The following is a 17004-nucleotide window of genomic DNA, read 5'->3' as shown; positions in this document are numbered from 1 at the left end:
TCTCTTTTGCCACCTATATTATGTGCCTCAGTATGCCAGTCAACTACTGGACATAAAAAGAATTGGAAAGTTTAAAAAATGCATGAGCAGAAAACAAGTTTTGCAGTAAAATGTGTGTGCAGGTTGTGTTGCTGAAAGAAAACTATGTTTGGGTTTTGGACACCAGAAGAAATGAACCTCTGCATTAGAATATTTGGGGTATTTATGTCTCTATGTGTGCTACATGAAACTAGCATAATTATTGTTAGACAGCAGGTAGCTTGACAGTAGAGGGGATCAGGAAAGGAAATCAAGTCTGTGTTGAAGCTCCCTTTAATAGTCAGTGAGCTTAAGAAAGAAGTCCAGAGGATTAATTGTCGCTTGATCTTTGAAAGTAATATATATTAAAAACCCCCTTTAAAGCTGGTGATTGAGCTTGGCAATGGAATCAGGCTATAACACTAATTTTTCACATGTCCTCTTCAAAATCAATTGTTATTCACTTCTGAAGGCTGTTCATATGAGCATTTTTATAGGGGTTCCTAGTGCTGCTATACTTATCCTAGCTTTACTCATGCAGTCGTTCCTGTTTTTTATAAGATAATCACCACCGAGACATTTTCAGACACCTTCAAGCTTGCTATAAACAATGAAATATGGAGTCTTGTACTCCTCCTTGTTAAACTCTACCAAGCAGATTTACTAAATATTAAAGAGTTTGTGAGTATTTATGGTAAGGCCCTTGTGATCTTGAATTCTTAATCTTGGCTACCCCCATATTATTTGAGAGACAAAGTGCATGGTTGTTTTTGTGTGTGTGTATGTGTGGTTTGTTGTTTGTTTTTTGTTTTTTGGTTTGTTTTTTTTTTTAAGGTGAGGAATAAATTATTATTGTCTTGTTGCTAGTCTAAGGCTGATTAGGACATAAGTTTGTCTGTTAACTCCCTCCTTTCCTTTGACTTCATAGACAAGAAGGTATCAAATGCCAAAATGCCATAGGCAAGAAATGCTGTCCCATTCCAGACCAGAAGACTCCTTGGGGCAATATCCATCCCAAGAAGGAAGAAAAAGAGATAAATAATTCTTAATCATATAAAGCCTAACAAAATCATATTTGAAAACTTGGGAGTGGGAATGATAAGGTACATTTGAAAGCAGGAATATATCTGTACATGTGTTTAGGCAACTAAATAAAAAGAGTATCATGGTTTGTTTCCTGCCCAGGTACTTAGCCTGTACTTACACCCAGCATTCTGTTCCTGCAGAATGTACAACACCCCTTCTTGTTTCTAACAAGCACTGTTATTACAGAGAATGAAATGACAGAAATTTAGATTAGAAATATCCTGGTTTGCATTTTATTTTGTGTCCATCTTTCCTAGCACTGGGGGTTTTTTTGTTTGATTTCTGTAGGCAGTATTTGTAAAGCTGTAACCTCAATTTACAGTTCTATCTTTTTTTTTTTCAAATTGCTGTTAAACACAATTTCATTATCTTTTTGAGTACAACTTCATTAGATTAAGAATTTACCATACTTGGTCCTTGATGAGCTTCTTCACCCGTTGTAGCAACTAGTGATCAATCCTGATTGCAAGACCTACAGCTTCCATGTAAAATAGTTAATGCAAGCACTTTAGCCCACTTCACTGAAATGAATATGCCTGTGCTTGTTTGTAGCTCCCCTATATTTTTAAGATAACAGCAGTTCTCAGTCCGGGTTCTTGCTGTATTTATAGGGTCCTGTGGTAGTCCCTCTGTTTATACATAATTTGCATAAAATGCCAATCATCTCATTGTCTCTATTAAAATCTTTCATAATTTTATTTTATGTAATAAATAGATCCATGCTCCTTGATAATCTGGAACTAAATCTTCAAGTCCGGGTTCTTGTACAAGTTAAAGGCTCTTTTTTAAATCCAGAATTTTTGAACAAAAAATTAACATTTGCGGTCATTGAGACAACATGGCCCTTCTGTTAGGTTGACCTGACCTGAAAATGTTGATAAAGAGAGAAAACAGAATTTTGCATTAAGTTGAATTAGGATGAATTAAATATTTGCCATCCTTTACCAGCCTTGCAAAATCCTCAAGTATTTTGCTGGACCAGCCTTTGCCTGTGAGTCTCTACCTTTGATGATTCTTGGCAAAGATTGTTCATAATGTCTGGCAAAATGTTGAATCTCTTGGCTGTGAACAAGTTTTTCATGCTAAGTTTCTGTCCTGCAGAAATATGTGCTATCCATAATGACTTTAGAAGTTTGACCTTTTTTCTCATATTTCAGTGTAAAATTTTCTACTTGACATTTCCTTAATGTTGAAGCAGAGTAGGTGAATCTGAATCTACCTTGGCACTCGTCTCTGGAGGTCTCTGAGTATGTTGCACTGGGAGAAAATATCCTCTCCCAGCTAATGCTGGTGCAGTGTAACTTTGTTGTATGTAATTAATGGTCTGGTGGAACAGACATATCACAAGGCACAAGAGCAAGTGCAGAATAAACAATCAGCAAGGTGAGGCACTATTACATCATAAAGCATAAATAAAATGCTTCCATCTTAGCTTAAATAAATGAGAAAGAGAAAATAAGTCATAATGTTCCTCTATTTTTGAAAAGGAATTTATGTTATAATGTATTTTTATAACATGGAATACCCTGTCGAAGTCATAGGTGAAGTTTCTACTTTCAGTTAAACTGATCAAATACCTCTTATGTTTTTTCTAAAGTGGAATTTTTCCTCATATGACAAATATTTTGATAATATTGGGCAAATGCAATCTAGAAAATGCTTCTGTATCATTAATGTCAGCTTTTAGCTTTCACAGTATTGATCAGCAACTGCATCTGACTTCTCCATTCAGAGACAGTTTCTAATGTGTTATTGAAGATACTGAAACCAGTCTAAAAAAGAAAAAAGGGGCTGAAGAAGTGACGTCCATAGCCTCTGCCCCAGTAATATATTTCAGTCCACTTTTTGCAAAACTTGATCTTTGAAAACCTTTTATTTTCTATGAAGTATTGATGATGATAATTCTCCTAAGAATTTTACTGTATTTTAAGTGTTTTTTATCTTCTGCAAGAATTTTCTAACATGGCTATAATTATCCACCTCATTTTCTTCTCTGCCTCTCCCTCCTCTACCCCAAATTTATATGTATTCATGAATCAAACTCAAAATTCCAACAGAGTGTTGGTTTTTCTCACCTTGCTGCAGGACTTGCAGCAGTACGGAAATGGCCAGATAGTGGAAATGTAATAGTTCTTCAGGTTGTGCTTTTAATAGCATGTCATCCATATAAACCAAAATAATCCAAATAATATTGTTTTGGGAAATATCTCCCTAATGATGAGGGTAAATGAGCTTGGTGCCACAGTAAGGCCAAATACAAGGAATTTAATTTGATTTTCTTTTCCTTCTCAGCAATGCTTCATTCATATCTGGCATTAATCTCATTTCTGTAAAAGCATCCAGGAGAAAGGAAATCAAACTACTTGATCACGGTTACTCTTCTCTCATTATATGAATCTGTTAATATTGTAACTGTTTTGTGTTAGTTCACCTCAATATGCATTTCAAGATAACTATATACCATGAAATATTTGCTAATTGTAAAAGTCAGATCTGTCCAACTAGCTGTTTTGACCATTTAAATTACAGAAACTAAATTACCGAAACTTGATCGTCATTTTCTGCTCTGTCAACTCAAGCATCTTGAATAATTTTTATAGTCTCTTGCCTGGCTCCCCAGCCTGATATCCAGTTGATCTCATACTTGAAAAGTGCTTCAGTGAGCATACATTTAACCTTTCTTGTTCAGGTCAACAGTGAAAGTAAAGTTTAACTTAAAACATCCTACTGGTCCCTAAAATCTGACTCTAACAGTACTGATAGTGATGAAGTCATCATTAATCTCGGAAAGATTTAATGAGTGTCTTCACAAAATGTTTTAAATCATTACTTTCCTTTACTTTTTTCTTGTTCCATTGTTTTTTTCTTGTTCCTTTCTGTGTTGCCTTAGCTGATTGATCCCACTCTACTTAAGACTGAATTATTGAGTGTTCTGTAACTTTTGTAATGGACTTGTGTTATCAAAGGTGCTGAGAATCTGTATAATTTGAACAGTTCCCTCTCAGTGTTTGCCAGCTCTTTGCCAGTTGAGTCTAGCTGGTATTGACAGGCCCGCTGGTTATTCTCATACTTCTAGAAATTCTGTAATTGATGGAAAAAGTGACCAATGTTATGTGAAAAATCTGCTAATACATAGCCTAAACTTCAGTTAGAATTTCATAATTTGTATCTTGACTTTGTAGAATCCTACTGAAAACAGGTTTATTGGGTAAAGCAGAAAATGCTGGTGACAGGAACTGTAAAGCATGAATTAGTTGGGGTGTTTATATATGCATGCAGTTACAAAATGGGCATTCATTTCTCCTGTGCAATACAAAAACCTGGCATCTTATTTTATTTTTTAAGTAAAAGTAGAGCAACTAAGTCTACCTTCTTTGTAGTAGTATGCAGAATACATCTAAGGGGTTATGTTACAAGATGAAGTTTATTTTAGTCGTTTTGTTTTAAATTGCCTTAGATTTCCACACAACTGTCTTAGAAGAAACATAGTTATATATTGCAGTGAATTTTATTCATTGCTATTGCATTTCTAGTAGTTCTGTAAGGACTATTCAATATTGGTTTGCTATATTCCTCTATGTGGTCTGTACTGTTGTCATCTTAACTGGGTGCTACCTTTTTATATAGAAGCTGCTAAGCAGCCAGGTTAACCTTTTCACTTCCAAGTGTTCACTTCCACACACTTCCTAGAGTTCTTAGTGGTCTTCCATATGGATTTTTGCAAACATCCATGACTATATTTTCTTCTTTAGAAGGCTTCATATTGAGCCTCTTTTGTGGAAGACTTGCTCTAGTGCAGACATCTCTAAGAGGTGATAAGAGAATAATGGGGGGGAATATCCAGAGCTGGTCTCAGCAGGGATCTGAACGGGGTATCTAAGGATGGCTCTTTGTTGATGTTTCAGAAACCAGGCTGTTATTTTCCATGTGATGTTGTTACTACATGGCAGTATGCTGGGAAATTTTTCACATAGTGTCTCTGAAAACCCAGCAACACAGACATAGTTTCCATCTTAACCTCCTGCCTGAGGGGTTCTGAACTGAAGGAGCTCTGTCTAGGCAGCTGTAACAATTTGATTCTGAACATTTTGGAATGTAACAGCTGTGGATTGTGAGCCCGCTGCTTAAACAACTCTGTAGAAAGTTTTTTTGCTTGAAAAACATTATAAAATCATGTCCTACATGATTTTACATAATGTGTTTATACCATACATAATGTAGGTGCTATAGTTTTGACAGAAATACAACTTATTTTTCTCTAAACTTCTGGTCTGCTTCTATGATAGACTTAGGTGCTGATTTAAAATACAGACATTTGATCCTGTCTCACCAACATGTGGAGAATGACAGTTGAATCAGAAATTTAAAGTTTTATGTACTGTGGTAATTTCCAAGAGCTGTTGAATGCACCTGTCTCATTTCACAGTGGTCCAGCTGATGTTCCCTAGCAAGAACACATTTACCCTGATGGCTTTGTCTTGGAGAAGCTGGTGCAGACAGCCCATCATTCATTGCTGAGCCACCACTGATGTAATTCACTGGATTTAATAATGGGCCTGTACTTCCCATTGCTGAGGAAACTGGATATTTTCACAGCGGTTATTTTATGCTTGCTCTTTTATGGAGGCATCAAAACAGCTCAGTATGATCTATTTAATCTCTTTCAGACTGAAATATGAATCACTGAGATATTTTAAAACTAAAGTTCATTGTATGATAGCACATTTATATTGTAATTGTGGGCACAAGGAAGAGAGAGAGAAAAAAGAAAATACATGCTGACTCAAGTTCATTAGTAAAGTTAGAGTTTTATGAGTTCAACAGTCCAAAACAGCCTCCAGGTGTTATTAGGGAAAACAATTCTCAAATGACAGTTCATGTTGCTGATATTTTCTTAGTTTGGTCATTATTGAAATAGCTTTATTTTTTATGTAACGGTGATAATACCCACATAATAATGGAGTGTTTCTTTTGAAGAAAATTCTCCCCTTCATCAGACTTAAAGGTTTCCTTTGAAGAACCAGGATACTTTCAGCTGCTGGTAAATGAACAGAAACTGAAACACTTAAAAAAGATTAGACTCAATATTAGATGAAATGATGTATAGATGAACTCTATTATGATATATTCTCCATGATGGCTGAGCAAATAAATTTTGGTGTCAGAATGCCTTTCCTAGGAGTCAGAACTCACTATATTGAGGTGGAGAAAATCTAGGTTTCTGCTAAGTCTTATTTTTCCCATGTCATGCTACTTCATCATGGCTTAAACATATTGCAGTCAGATTTGGTTGGTGCTTCATATTAAACATTATGTGTTTGTAAGCTAGTTTGGATAGGTAGAAGATGCTGTGGAAAACTGTAGAAAAATGTGTTTGTAATTCATTTAAGGCAAATGAGGATATACATTTGCTTTCTATTATTTTCACATTTTCACCATATTTTGAATGTGAGTTTTGGTGACTGTTTCTGGAAATAATCCATTGATGTTCTCTTTTTTTTTTTTTTTTAAACTGTGTAAGAAAAAATACTTTCAGCTTTATGGTATGTGCAGCACATCACACTGAAATAGATGCCACAGCTATTTTAGCCTAATAGTTGAAAATTATGCCAAAATTTGACTTCTTACAAACTGAAAGTAGAGATATTACATAACTTAGTTTGAGACCTAGAACATAAAGAAAATGCTGCAACTAGTATCACAAAACGTAAAATACTGGAACTGCACAATTTTAAAAATAGTTTAAATGAAATGCCCTGACCAGCATGTACATTTGTAGGTAATAGTACTGTAGCAAGGCACTAATCAGCTAAGTACCATAATCCTCCTTATAGGGTAAATTCTTACTTGACCTCCAGCTATATACAGCACATGGTAACAGCATTAAACTCTAACACTCCTCTCATGCTCTCAATAGCTTCCCATTGGGTCAGCTCTCTGACTTGAATTGCTGTTGTTTCAGATACTAAACTTTATTTTTTTCCCTAGATGCCTTATATTTTATAAGTGCATTGTGGGGGAAGGGGAGGGTTTGTAAAACATATGTGTCTTGAAATTAAGGGATAGTTTATATGATTTCACTGAACACAGAGGATTAAATGAAAGCGCTAGCGAGAACAGAAATTGATGTATTCTCATGAACCCGAGGCTTCCTACTTCCCAGATGTGCAGTGGCTGATCAAAAGGTAAAGCAGGGAAGAAAGATGCAGAATGTGTTGTGTGAAAACAATGTCTAATGCTCAGCATTTCTTGTTCTTTTGGGGGATGATTAGGGAGATTTTTTTACTTTTAGTAAAAAACTCCAAGGAAGTACTGAAAAACTTTTTTTTGTGCTTCAGATATATGAGAATATTATAATTAACAAAATCTAGTGCTTCCCTATAATTTAGTTTCTTAAATCATATTCTATATTCTGTGAAAAATTAATTCTTGAAATGTTGTATTTCTTTTAAGAAAAAATAGTGTATGTAGAATTTTGAAATGTCCTTTTATTTTATATTATTTGTACTTTTTAATAACAGTTCAGTATTATATTTACTCACTCTTATGTTAGTGTTACTGTGACCTACTATTCTTTTAACACCATGTGTTTTAATCTAATTTGAATCCTGCTGTAGGACAGCTGTTAATTGATTCCTCCCTTCTGCAAATGATTTCTGTAGTGTCAGTATTGATGCAGATAGCATGAATGCCCATTTTAACCAATTATTCTCGAAAAAAATTTAATCCATTTGCTATTTATTATTGTTTTTATTATTATCTTTTTTTTTGAGATGAAATTTTTACTAAAAGAAAAGGTGCAATGTTGCTTATCTATTAAGTGGAAATAATTAGCAAAATATTACTTTTGAAAATGTTCAAAAGTTGAAATAAAGAAAAATCTTAGAGTGTTTAACCTATTTATAAGAGGTAAGCATTCATCAATGTATCTGAATGAATGCTCAGAGTAAAATATAGTTTTTTTACTTCTCTGCAGTTCTCTAAAATCATATTATGTGATATATGGGCTACTGACTACTCAGGCAAAATAAAGGAGGACAAAGTAATTCTACTGTTAGTCCAGTTTTCCTATCTGCGATGTTCGTGATTTAAGAAATAAAAAAGTGAAAAAAAATATTACCTGAATATTTGTAGATTAGTAATTGATACTTACAATCACTCTTTTTGTTCAGTAGCTACTTGTTTTTTACGTGTTATAATTCTTTTCCTGATACAAATTGAAATTAACCCTTCTGCAATGGTGAATTTTTGCTGAATTACTTGTACGGAAGAGAAATGTGTTGTTTCATATGTCTGTGCAATCACGTCAAGTTCAAGTCAAAGTTGTTATCAGTGGTGACTTTAATTAAAATGACGTTTTGTTACTACAGATTTCCTTTCATTCTGTTGATACAAGCCTGCAGTCAGTGAATTTATATTTTCAGATAAAATCTAATAGAGATCAACATCTGCTCTACCAGTCTCATGCTTCAGTAAATTTACTAATCATCATTGTAAACTTAATTCATATTCTTTGGAGATATTTAGCTGGAGTGTATTCTAATGGTTCAAAGTATGGTTACTATAAAATAAAATTGCAGGGCATGGCTGAAATGAGGAAAGAAATATTGTCTCACATGAGCTTTACCTAATGGATTCCTTAGATATGTGAGTGTTAGATGTACTTCAGGACAATTTTTTTAAAATCCTATTGGTCAAGAAGTGCAATAAACACCTTTTCCATTTATCAAAGTAGGCTGTTTAATTAACTTGTGAATTCTGCACTGGTTGCTTACATTCTTCATCTTCTTTTGAGGGGGTGAGAAGCTAAGGAGAGGGGAACTGACAAAACAGAAGTTTAATCTAGTATAAAACTAGACAGCATAGAGGAACTGTAAAGAGAGATATTGGTAGAAACTGGAACTGCTTAGAAGTCAAAAAAATCCCTCTTTTTTCAATAAGGGAGCCATAGCTGCTTCAAAGAATGTGCAAAATGAATTCTCCTGCACAATATGACTCAGCAAAAGCAGAAGTTATAAGCAGAGAATGAGTTAAATCAATGCCAGCTAGCCTTTTAAAGCCATTGCCAAAAATAGGTAAACATTTTGCTGATTTTTCAGTATGGGAAAGGAAGTCTGTGGAAATGCTTTCCTAAATGAGAGCGTAGATCCCTACTTGGGAAAGGCAGGCAGATCTTAAAGTGCACAGCAAGTTTTCTGGGTTCATTGCACTCATGGGGCTTTGGGTACAAGGTCCAGAGTGTGCTCACCTCACCTCCTGGCAGCCTGGGAACTTTTGGCAAGCTGCTTTATCTGCTCCCTGTCCCCGTTGTTTTAAAACAAGTGCTTTGCCTGTCTGTCCAACCCAACACATAGAAATACAGAAGTTTCAAATAGTAGAACTATTCTTAAATCAACAAATGCTGTTTCCCTGACAGGAGCCATATAGTAAAGGAAAGATGAAGGTGTGTTCAGTGCATTTGGTGAGGCTCTAACAAGAAGCCCTGTATCTTGCATGGCTTTAGTGACAAAGTTCTGGTGGAAAATGTCAATTTTTGCCTTCTATGAATTATTCTTTCATCTACTGAAAGGATCACATTTTGAGTTAAGCAAAATTACAGTGTGTGCAGGAGAGGTATTTTCAGTTTTAGTTTTCCATTCAATTTTATTCCTTGATAATTTATAGGAGAGAACAAAACCTTAAAGTATTGTCAAGTAAATTATAATTAGGTCTTACAAGTAGATGGCCAACATTCAATTTTCAAATAGCTGATGGCTCAGGCCCACTGAGACCTTATCATTTTTTAATTGACCCAAAGCTTCGGATAAATAATAATCTTCAAGTAAATGCAACTTAATTTACGTGGTTAAACACATCTTCAGAATGATGTTTTCATGAGTTTTCTCTGGCTCAAATGTGTATTCTATTAGTCTGAGAACAAGATTACTAGCAGGAGGGTCTGACATCTAGTTTTGACAGTGATATAAATACTTCACATATTACAATGTTTTTTAATATCTCTGACTTCTGAAATGTGATGGATACTTGATTTTTAAAATTTCCTTTTCTACAATACATTTGGGCTAAATTTCTAAAAACCTAAATCAAAGCAGGAGAGTGTTTTCTCTGTAAGGAAGAATACAAGTGAATGTCAAAGACTTTCAAGTGATTTAGTTCCATTATGGAAATCACAGCCATCAAAGCCGAATAGCTGTCTTATATTCTTCCTATGTTATATTTTAAGCACTTAATTCTATTGTGTTGTGGGGGAGTTGAATAATTTAACTTTATGAGCATGAGGTCAGATTACAGTCAAGCTATTTGCTTTTCCATAATATTAGTGATATCTGTACTGCACTGCAAATAAGGTTTCCATCAGTGTAAGGTTATGGGCTGTGTATTAAAAGACCAAATGTCATGTATTGATAAATTAGAATAAAAAAATAAATATACAGTAATAAGTAGGAAAAAAAAAGGTTTTATATTCTGTATCTGAAAAAAACAATGTTTATAGAATGTGCCTGACAAAGAGATTTTTGCAGATATTAGAGTTTTTTAACCATAATAGAGATTTTATTTACTAGCTGTTTCAGACAAGTAGCAATCACAATGGCCTGGAGGATTTTTCAGAGGTGTTACAGCCTTTTCAGAAAAGGTGATAATCCTTCTGACAAGAGATACATAGTGCTTAGTTCAGCTGGCAGCTGGAGGGTGCATATCACACCCTTAAAGTTCACGTAGCTTTTGAAGTTCTAGGAAAGTCCTGGAAAGGCAGGAATAATTATTTTCCATGGTGTATCCAGCTGGAGATGCATGATGAAAGGGTTTCATTAAGGTGTCTTTAAGGTAGTTAATGATGAGAAATGGATTAGACAGAGGCTCATGAAGGTGAGTGAGAATTAGCTAGTGATCTAAAAATAGCAGCAGATTTTTGATAGTAGGGACAGGCCATAAGTTTTCATCAGTACTAGTTCCCTCCTACCGTGATTTCATAACTCTGATTTAAAATGTTTAGCATTCATTGTACAGCTATGTATATAGCAGGTATTTTTGAAATTAAAAAAATGTTGAATGTTAAAGGGGGGGTAATTGTGCTGTGATGACCAGTAGAGAGAATGACAGACTTTAATACTAAGGGTGTGGTGACTGCAGGGCAGGATGAGCCCTCTCCTGACAGAAGGTTTCTGGCAAATCAGGTGTACATGTACAGTTAATTTATTTCTGATGGACAGGACTACAATTTCTGGTTAGCTTCAGTAGTGAAGTTAGATGACAGGAACAAAATTAATTAGAAAGGGGGATTGATAATGCTAGTCAGCATAGGCCAGGAATTAAATTAGTTACTTTTTTCTATCAGGTTGCTTTCTCTGAAGAAAAGCAGTACATTTTCAGGTAGGTCCTTTTTCTTGCATGTGCCCTATTAGTTGCCACATGAAGGGCAGCTGTGCAAAGCTTTTTCCTTCATGAAAGGTTGAAGTAGATTGAGGACCCAGCTGCTCTTTACATTACTGTCAGCCATAGATAGTATTCCTATATTGATGTCTTAAATGGAGGAAGAAAAATGACTGTTTGTGGTAAATGTAGCACATGAGGTTAGAAAATGTTTGTGCAAGTGGTATAAATATATAATGCTAAATCACCACATCCTCCTCTCATTAACAGTTAATTGTGGAGGGTGTATTTTTTAGTAAGTCATGTGCCAGTTCATCAGATGATGTTTCCTTAATAGAAACACGTTTTCCTCGGCAACAAGTCTACAATAATGTTTTTACTCATACAGTAATCCATCTATTTTATCCCGCTCAGCCTTCCCCCCATGACATTATAGCAGTAATGTCACCAGAAAAGAATTGTATCCATATGAGGACACTGTGGCATGGAGTCATATTAATTTATTTATACATATATAAATACACACACATGTTTATTGTGTGTGTTTATATAATCTATTTGTAGCTAAACCAATTCTTACTATTGTGTTGTTTATATTGCTGTAGATACAAGTATGTAGATGTTTAATACTGAAGCATGTGTACGCTCAGACTGCTCCAAGGCACATACAAGATTTGCCACACTAGAATCTATATGGCTTTGTGTGTTACACAGTTCATCATGGAGTTGATCCTATAAACCTTATTTACTAGAGTGTTTTAATGCTTTGGAGGATCAAATTTATACAAGAAGTGTGGCTATGATGACATACGATCTATAGGTAATATAGACTGAGTACAGACAGTGTATTAACAGTATAGTATGCATACATTTCATGTGTACACGTATTTGTCTCAATCTTGCAATGAGATCTGCATGAATGAATGCCTGTATCTGATGAGTGCAGATTTTTCCTGTATGGGGGCCACAACTGGGGTGTGGAAGTTATACAAACTTTTGCTATAGCCAAGAGAAATTTTCAGGGATTGGGTAATTTGCTCTTGGAACAACTTGTTTTGGGATGTGGCGTAATTTTCATCCTCTGAAGTATTTAAGTGAAAAATATTTATCTTCCTTGAGGCATTTCTGCATCTAATCTCTGTTGTCTAAACGAAACTTCTATGTCTTTGCAAACTGTCTGCATTTGGGTAGTTCTGTTGTTCTGATTGTCCGTTCCCGTTGGCCATTCTGGTATTAGACTTACAAAATTCTGTTCATGTTGCATTAGAGAGATTCAAGTTGAGTCCCCAGTAGCAGAAAATATAGAGATTTTGTTAAACTTACAGAGGTTATAATTTATGCTGGTACTAACATGCTACTGTAACAAGACATATGGGACATTTTAGTTTCACCGTAAGCAAATAAGCATCCGCGTGAAGCTTATAGTACTTGTCATGCTTTGCACGAAGAGTTTCATTTTTGCAAGATTGAATTAGCTTTCTCATTTGCAGATGCCATTGCAAAGCTAAAGTACTTTACTATTTACAAGGCACTACTGGGTCCAAATCTTTCAAGCACAGTTTAATAATCCTGTATGGTACCTAAGACAGTACAGAATGCCAGTTTGCCAGTCACCCCACACACCACACACACTCTGCATGGACAGTTGTGGTTTTCCCTTGCTGAGCAGAGATTGCATTTCCTTCCTGGCTGTGAAAAGAGTGTTTTCTCTCCTATCAGATAGACAGAGCCCTTTATACTTTCCTGGGCACCGAGGAGAACCTGTTTCTCCTTCTCCCCTTCACTAAATTGAAGTGTTTCCTTTCTTCCTCTTGGACAACTGTGGCAACAACAGGGCTTTGTATTTGCTCACCTTTTTTCGTGTCCTAAAGACTAGGCAAGATCTCCTGGTTGCTGCCTGCAAGGCTGCCCTTTGGAATCAGTGGTCATTTTGTGAGTGTAGAAAACATTTTAAAAGGGATCTTAATTATAAAGGTAGAACTAAATATAAGAAGAAAGGACTAACAATACAAAAATAGCTTCTCATTTGTATTTTTATTGCTTAAAGTTTGAGTTGATCTACATTATCCCAGAGAAGGCCCACCTCTCAGTCTCTTTTATCTGGGATCTTTACTCCAGTTTCCTTCAGGTAACTTCTTGAGATCCATGTAGGGTGAAAAGCCAAGCGTGAATCAGGACATATCTGGAAAGTAACATTTTGCATGCTTATTACCCTATAAGGATTGATAAAGGCAAAATTTGAAGATCTGGTTTGTTTTTTCCCATGTAACTGATCCCTTCTAACCATGTATCAAACAATGTTGTGTCAAACAGAAACCATGACATTCATTATATGTTCCAGACACACCCTTTATGAAAATATTACATATAAATGAATCACATGCTTCAATCTATCATTTCACTGTCAGGAAAGAATATTTGTTAATTCTTCTTCCACCTTCCTCTGAAGTCTCTAGTTGTCTGTAGCTAGATGGTGTCAATGACATCAAAGAGTCAATGCTTTATGTGGCGCAAGAACTCCATTCTGGTGTCTGTCTTGAACAAATGCTTGGACTAATACTGCTACCATCCCTATAGAGGTGGGAAGGATTCTTTTCTCAACTCAGGCGAGTTCAGGGCTTCTGAGTTCATCTGATTTAGACAGATGCTGCCATTGAATCTTTGTCTGTTTTCTGCCCTTGGCACAAATTATAGTTTTGTAGGAACTGAAATGTGTGATTTTGAGCAATAACAGCTGCTAAAAGAGCAAACTAATTGAATGATTCTTCTAGCCCTAATTTCTATGGCGATTATCAAACTCTATGAAATAGAAGTATATGGTCAAGTTATATTGTAAAATGATTACAAAGGATTATAAAATTTTGGTACTTGTAAAGCAATCATGACTACAAAGTAGCCTAAGTATTTGTATTCTATATTTTATGAAGTCGTATTAGCATTTTTCCTTCAAAGCTGCTTTTTCTTCAATCTGTGCACCATAAGCAGATTTATAGCATGACATGCTTTCTTTAATTTAGTAGAGAAAATGTGAGAGCACATTCACAAAGAAACGCAATGAATGGATTTTTTTTCCATTAGCTGGTCATGCTATCTTTTAACTAGCATTAGCTGTATATTTGTGCTACATAAAATATTGACAGAATTCTCTTTCTGCTTTCTTGCCGTGATTGTTTAGGAAAAGAAGCCCTTCAATATCAAGAGAACAGAGCAGAAGATACGACCAAAGGGACGAGAGAGACGAATATTCACAGTATGCTACATCAGACAGTGCGATGCCCAGGTCACCATCAGATTATTCAGATAGGCGGTCACAGCGTGGGCCTCAGTTATATGAAGAACCTGAACTGGGTGATTATAGAGATTCCAACAGAAGGAGCCGCAGGCGTTCCAAGGAGTATCCGGTAGAAGAAGAAGATGCACAAAACAGGGAAGAATATGAAAGGCAAAGGAGGGAGGAGGAATACCAGGCACGATACCGAAGTGATCCTAATTTGGCTCGTTATCCAGTCAAGCCACAGCCATATGAGGAACAAATGCGTATCCATGCTGAAGTGTCCCGAGCACGTCATGAACGGAGACATAGCGATGTCTCACTGGCAAATACAGAGTTGGAAGATTCTCGGATGTCCATGCTCAGGATGGAACGGCCATCAAGACAAAGATCTGTGTCTGAGCGCAGGGCTGCCATGGAAAATCAACGTTCATACTCTATGGAAAGAACTCGAGAGGCTCAGGGACCTAGTCCCAATCGTCAGAGGACCACAAATCATAGCCCTCCTACACCTAGGAGGAGTCCAATTCCTCTGGAAAGACCAGACATGAGGCGCTCTGATTCATTAAGGAAACAGCACCATTTGGATCCCAGTTCTGCTGTACGGAAAACAAAACGTGAAAAGATGGAGACCATGTTACGGAATGATTCACTCAGCTCAGACCAGTCTGAATCTGTCAGACCTCCACCACCAAAGCCCCATAAAACGAAAAAAGGAGGTAAAATGCGCCAGGTTTCATTAAGTAGCTCAGAAGAAGAATTGGCATCCACTCCTGAATATACAAGTTGTGATGATGTAGAGATTGAAAGTGAAAGTGTTAGTGAAAAAGGTAAGAGTTCCAATTTTTTGATTGTTTCAATACATAGATTTGATTTGGTTTCCATTACTTTGGAAGTTTATTTTAGCTCTTCAAATTTATTGCAACCGCACATCTACAGCCCTTCACAGATGACTCAACTTTGTTCTGATGGGAATTGGGATTTTTTTTTTTTTCTGATTATGTGTTTAATTTACGTAAATTTAAATTTAATGATTTATGTGGAAAACATCACAGCTACTGTAAGTGTTTGGATAAGTTAAAGGAGACAACATTCCTACTGAAAACCCTGTCAATGAAATCTGCAAAGTATCTAAAGCTGGGCTGTCATATAAGGCCATGGTTTCATGTCCACTAATACCAGATTTGCGTGCTCCTGGATCACAATGAGTGCATATTTGATCTGGATCAAGGGTGGGCGCAGGACCGCATTTTTGTTGAATTAACTGGAGCACATGATGTAGACCTTATGCCAGTTTTGTGCTGTCTGCTGCAGGTTAAAGAGCATCTGATCTGCAAAAAGATCTGTGTGTATGAAGTTAACCCATTGAAGTTTTGAAACAGATTTAAAATGACTGATGTGGTTTAAACCAATGGAGGTTCCTTTTTCTTGCGGTGCTATGATGATTGATGATTTTTTATTGTAGTGCTTTTTAGATGTAGTTTTGGAGTTACTCCAATGTCAGAAAACTAAGATTGATTGAAATGATTTCCCAGCCCGTAAAAAGATAAATTATGACTTAAATATGACAACGTTGGACCATGAGTTTAAACTCGATCAAATGAATATTATTAGTTCGCTTACCCTCATGTGTGTTGTTTTAAGCTTTTTTTGAGTTATTATTCTTATACCAGTGAACCTTTATTACTTCTCCTAAATGGTCATCTGCTCCTGTGGATTTGGGATAGAAAATTTACTGCTATTTATTATTATTACTATTACTATTACTATTATTAATATTACTATCAAATTCGTTCTGAAGCAAGTAATTAACTAGAGTCAGTGAAATAACTGAATTTTCATATGTCAATATCAGCAACCATGATCTGATAAGTAAGGAGCAAGATAGTGTAGAATGGAAGGAAATTCCACCAGGTCAAAGTAGACAGTTGCATGTACTTACGTGGAACCACTGTGCTGAAACCTTGACCCCCTTAGTCTTCCTGATGAATAGAAAAAACTTGTGCCAACTTTATGGTGTTCATGATTTTGTTCTTAGAAGTGACCTTGAGGAAAATAGGACCAATGAATACATGGGAAGTAGTAACAAAATGTTTATTTATGGCAATTCAGTGTAGGAAACGTAGAATACAAAGTAATATACAAACAATATGTTTTTTGTACACATAACACACAAAGCATATACATTTAGGATTATAAAAGCGTAGGATCATTTAGGTTGGAAAAGATCTGCAGGATTATTGATTACCACTAATTTA

General features: G+C 35.7%; 1 protein-coding gene across 20 annotated transcripts in view; it reads left to right on the top strand.

The window, feature by feature from the left end:
* Positions 1-17004, top strand: part of RIMS2 (regulating synaptic membrane exocytosis 2) — a 393792-nt gene that overhangs the window by 120183 nt on the left and 256605 nt on the right. For all 20 annotated transcript variants that reach the window (XM_017730312.1, XM_017730317.1, XM_017730311.1 and 17 more), the window contains one exon: positions 14651-15576. In XM_017730312.1, coding sequence (XP_017585801.1) covers positions 14651-15576 — 926 coding nt within the window. The remainder of the gene's footprint in view (positions 1-14650; positions 15577-17004) is intronic.

Source organism: Corvus brachyrhynchos, unplaced genomic scaffold (genome assembly GCF_000691975.1).
Source record: "Corvus brachyrhynchos isolate BGI_N302 unplaced genomic scaffold, ASM69197v1 scaffold302, whole genome shotgun sequence".
NCBI lineage: Eukaryota > Metazoa > Chordata > Aves > Passeriformes > Corvidae > Corvus > Corvus brachyrhynchos.
This window is presented reverse-complemented; position numbering and strand designations above follow the sequence as displayed.